The sequence below is a fragment of the Acomys minous genome, assembly GCF_964271855.1.
Source record: "Acomys minous genome assembly, chromosome: 13".
Lineage (NCBI taxonomy): Eukaryota > Metazoa > Chordata > Mammalia > Rodentia > Muridae > Acomys > Acomys minous.
The window spans coordinates 89882155-89886799 of NC_140495.1; the positions used below are offsets into that span (position 1 = coordinate 89882155).

The 4645-nt window shown below is 56.0% G+C and overlaps 1 protein-coding gene across 2 annotated transcripts; it reads right to left on the bottom strand.

The window, feature by feature from the left end:
- Positions 1 to 1709: 1709 nt before the first annotated feature.
- Positions 1710 to 4423, bottom strand: FAM241B (family with sequence similarity 241 member B). 2 transcript variants are annotated; one of them, XM_084752121.1, is made up of 3 exons: positions 4344 to 4423; positions 3225 to 3355; positions 1710 to 2580 (listed from the first exon to the last, which is right to left on the bottom strand). In XM_084752121.1, the coding sequence occupies exons 2-3, from the start codon at positions 3315 to 3317 to the stop codon at positions 2308 to 2310; spliced, it is 366 nt and encodes a 121-aa protein (XP_084608247.1). In that variant the 5' UTR covers positions 3318 to 3355; positions 4344 to 4423; the 3' UTR covers positions 1710 to 2307. The 2 variants fall into 2 exon arrangements, with proteins under 2 accessions (XP_084608247.1, XP_084608246.1); XM_084752120.1 differs by having other exon boundaries at positions 4340 to 4418.
- Between the last annotated feature and the right edge of the window lie 222 nt (positions 4424 to 4645).

A 4645-nucleotide genomic window follows, 5' to 3' on the forward strand; every position in this document is an offset into this window, starting at 1 on the left:
AAGCTCAGAGCCCAGCATCAAGTTTAAACCCTCCACTGAGTTACAGGCCTGGAAGTAGGCATTTCCATGGTGACCTACGCCCACCTCCGGGCTAGGGCTCTTTTTGAGGTCTAAGTAGATAGTACCCCACAGCACTACTTGAGGCTAAAGGTGGCCACAACTCAGCCCATCCCCAAATCCTATGGAATGAAGTTCCTTACTATAAAATGTGCCCGGGACAGGTGTCCAAGAAAAGAACTAGAGACGTGAAATGTGTTTCACTTACTGTGATATATAAAAACTAAAAATTCAAATACCCATGCTTGCTCATATTGTAAATTATAAGAAAGTGGGCCTTGTGGTATGAACTTGTGATCCTAGTTCCTGGAGAGGCTGAGGCAGGTGGCTCACAAGTTCAAGGCCTGCCTGCACTACTGAGTTCAAAGCCAGAGTGGACAGCTTATGAAAAGTGAATGAAATAGAAACTCAAGAAGACTGTGGATGTGGCTCGGCAGCAGAGGGTGTGCCTAGCAAGTGTAAGGCCCTGGGTTCAATCCCCAGTACCACCAAAAATACCAAACATCACCGTCGTCATCATCCTCACCATCATCATCATCACTGTATGGCATCACATGCCTTTAATCCCTGCTACTCGGGAGGCTCAAAAAAGAGCCCTGCAAACTCAAGACCAGCCTGGGCTCTATGGCAGCAGGTCACACAACACACCCTTCCAGAGACAGGGTGCCTGGGTTGGGTCACACTGTCTTAGCACTTTCAGACCGGTCGCTGGAGAAGCAAGCAGGGCCACGTCAGTGAGCCCAGGACACCTCCATCCCCAATACCCTCTGCCTTGTGTCCTCAATTGCAGTCAGTCTGCTGCTGCTGCCAGCTCCTCGGGCCTCCAGCATCCTGCAGAAAGTGACAGTCTGGGTTCCCCCTCATCTGGACCTGAAAGCCTGCTTGCTTGCCTTTGATGAGGTGGGGCGCTGGGTTCTCCTCACAGGGTGTGGACTCTCGGAAAGGGAACTGAATTTTAGCAAGGGAGGGTACATTCCCACAAAGCCCCTTTCACCTGTAAAGCTCCGCTGAGCTGAACAAGGACTCTGAGTCACATCCCTCAAGGCATTTCATGTGTGAAGCAAGTCCCACAGATCTGAAAGTGGACACGAAGCCCCAGGGGAATGGACAAGGAGGCTGGGGGGGGGGGCGGGATGCGGGATGCGGGATGCAGGGCAGGGAGTGTGCTGTGGATGGAGAGGTGAGAGGGCAGACCCACCGTGGCTCCAGCCATCACTGTGAACAGCTGAGATCCCAAGCAGCTGACAGGTCTGTCTCCTCCACCAAGAATGTCCCTGTGTCCCCTCCCATCAGGTCAGAAATGAAGAATCGGGAAACCTTTGGTAAAGGAGGGCTGCCCTGACAGGAGGCCCCAGGGGAATCTGCTGTGGGTGGAGGCCACCCTCTGCACGAGAGTACAGCCAAGGGAAGGGAGGGGAAGCATCTCTGGCCTGTCCTCCACCACAGCCACCCCCAAGGACCTGGTAGCAAGGCAGGCCAGGTCTTCAGGCTTTATTCTCAGTGCTAGGCCAAGGAGTCCAGGCCTACACCTCACCTTCCAGCCCACCATCCTACTGAGAAAACCCTAAAACTCACCAAGATCAAAGCCCCCCCCCCCGCCACGTCCTCCCCCAAACCAACCGTCCCCACCAGAGTCCTTAGTCTTCCAGACGGTGCCTTAAAAGGAACTCGAATTTATTCATTGAAAATATCACAATAGCTGGGCGTGGTGGCATGCACCTTCAGTCCCAGCACTCGGGGAGGCAGAGGCAGGCGGATCTCTGTGAGTTCAAGGCCAGCCTGGTCTACATAGTGGCCAGCTAAGGCTACACAGTGAGACCCTGTCTCGGGAGGAAAAAAAAAAAAGAAAGAAAGAAAGAAAAAAAAGAAGAAGAAGAAGGAAACAAAATGTCACCAAGAAACATAAATAAGACACCATTACAAACAAAGGAATGCTATAAATCACTGGGCAACTCCCAGCTGCTCCGAGCCCCAGGCTGGCTCCTGGTAGGGACTTGTGTTCTGGGAGAGTACACCATACTAAGCCTTTCTTACCCTGCCTTGTGCTCTTTGGTGGAGGCCCCATGCCCCTGAAACCACTCCAAGAAAACCACAGCACTCTATTTCTCCACAGTGGCGGCCCAGAGAAATCCACACTCAGGGTCTCCTGCCCAATCACACCTTCCAAGCACACCCAGGCTCCCTCCCCCCTTGTGCAGCCAATCCTACTGAAAACTCCCACCCTCATGAGTTACCCCTCCCCGCCAGAGGTCACCGCTGGCTCAGGTGGGACACCAGGTAGACCAGGCCCACTAGCAGGAGGCCCCGGACCCCGAGCATCATGAGCAGGAAAAGCAGGAGGATGGAGGTCACAGGCTCCACCACGTGGTTCCCAAGACGCCACTGGGGAAAGCCCATGTTCACCAACTGCCGGTTCAGGTCACTGAAGGGGGACTGGGCGGCACCCAGCCCGGCACCTGCCTGCTGCTGCTGCCGGGGTCCAGGGCCCCCGGGAGGTGCACCATGACCTCTGTTGAGAAAGCCCTGGAAGGTGAAGACAGACAAGTGAGTCCAGAGGTAGCTTCCTTAAGGCACCACCCAGGAGACTCCAGGCTGCGCCCCCCGCCCCCCCACAAGCCCCTCCTCCATGTTTCCTTAAGGATGCATGTGTTCCCCTCACCATGCCTGGGAAAGTGGCCAGGATAGAGAGGAGAGGGGTGATGCAGGCACAGTGGGTACCCTTAGGTCTGGCATCCTCTCCATAAAACAGTCTGAAGCCAACCACTCATCTCCTCTATTATGTATGGGCTCGTCTCCATCCCAAATTCTTGAGATGCTGGCTCCAGTAGCATCTGCAAACCTCACCAAGAGAGAGCGAGCCCCATAGGTTTGAGGTCTAAGGGAGGCGTCTCTCCAGAAGGCAGGAGCCAGACAGTAAGTCCTTTCTCACTCTCCTAGACTCTCACGGTTCTCTAGTGACCTCTTCGGGGGATCAAATGACCCTTTCACATGGGGTCGCCTGTGATTCGTAACAGTTGCAGAATTACAGTTATGGAGTAGCAAGGAAAATAATTTTATGGTTGGGGGTCACCAGGACATGAGGATCGCAGCACAGGGTGGTGGCGGTGTCAGGACTGTTGGGAGCCACTGCTCTAGAGGGTAGGAAGCCAGCGTGAGGAAACGCCTACCTGCCGAGGGGTGCTACTCCTCTGTTGGGTGGTGGTTCTCACTCGGGGGTCATCGTCCTGAACGATTTCCCCATTGGCCAAGATCCTCACCATCCTCCTGGGAGCTGCGATTCCTTTGGGGGGGGGGGGACCTGCAATGAATGTACAAGTGTTTGCTCAGGTCGGTGTCTCACCAGTAGTCCTTACTGATCTCTGTCTGAGGACCAATCTTTCCCCTGACCTCAAAGAACCTGCTTCAGATAAGTGAGAGGGGGCATTTTTTTTTCACTGGTGGTCACACTGTGACCCACCCTTAGCAGGTGCTTATCTAATTAACATAAAAGAGGTAAAAAGTAATGCAAGGGAGGTAAGAGGGAGGGGAGGGAGAGGGAGGGAAGGAAGGAAGGAGAGTCCCAAAGGGCCTCCTGGCCAAGTGGTGTACACCTGTAATCAACCACCAGCATACCAGGAGGCAGAGGCTGGAGAGTCAGAGGTTAAAGGGCAGTCTGAAGTTTAGAGCCAGCCTCTGGTTCGTGAAACCATGCCTCAACAAAACAAACAAGAGGAAGGGCAGTATTTTGTATGCTAACTAAGAAAAAAAGAAAGAAACATAAAAATCGAGGGGCTTGGGGTGCGGTTCTCAAGCACTGGCAAAAGTGCAAGCGCTAAGGATATATCCAGGACTCCCTACCCCCCACCCCCTCCTTTAAGTCCTGGGTGGCAGAACCAGGGGCCACCAAGCTGGGAAGGGCGGACCTCCGCAGCAGTGGGCACACCTCCCCACTGGAGCTCCAGGGAGCACCAATGCTAAAGGACGAGGCCCAATGCTTCTGCCACAGGGGTGGGAGCTGCAGCTGCGGCTCCGAGGGACCCCAGCTCTGCAGCCCCCAAGTGTGACAGTGGCCCAGGCACTGTCACCCGAGGGGCGCCTCCGTGCTCATCTGAACGCTCCAAGCGCCGGGACCCCGAGGCAGGCTGGGCCCGGAGAGGAACGCGGCGTGGACCCGCAGAGTCGCGGTTCCGCGCGGCGTCCCGTGCTTTGTCCTCCCGCGCTGCCGCCTCAGCATCTCGGCCAGGCGTGGCTCCGGTCCCCGCAGCGGTGGGGAGGGACGTGGACCCGGGACGCGCGCGAACACCCACCTGAGCGTATGGTTCGCTGGCCTCGGCGTCCACGGGTGGCTGCTTCCTCCCACCTGACCTTACAGGAAGCGCGCGCCGCAGGGGCGAGGCCCGACACGAGGGCCCCCTCTGCCGGCTGCCGGGGGAACTGCAGCTGAGGAATGGTGGCGGGTGGGGTAGTGGAGGGGGGAGGGAAGGAGGATGTAAGGAGGAGAAGGAAAAAGAGAGGAAGAGATGAAGGGGCTGAGAAGGAGTGGAATGGGGAGTAGCCTGGGAGTGTGGAAGAATACGTGATGGGGAAGCCCCGGGATATCTCGTTGGAG

Coding starts and splice junctions, on each gene's coding strand:
- FAM241B (XM_084752121.1), bottom strand. CDS start 3,317: ATGGTGAGGATCTTGGCCAATGGGGAAATCGTTCAGGACGATGACCCC. Junction 2,581..3,224: donor GGAGTAGCACCCCTCGGCAG/GTAGGCGTTTCC, acceptor TTCACCTTCCAG/GGCTTTCTCAACAGAGGTCA.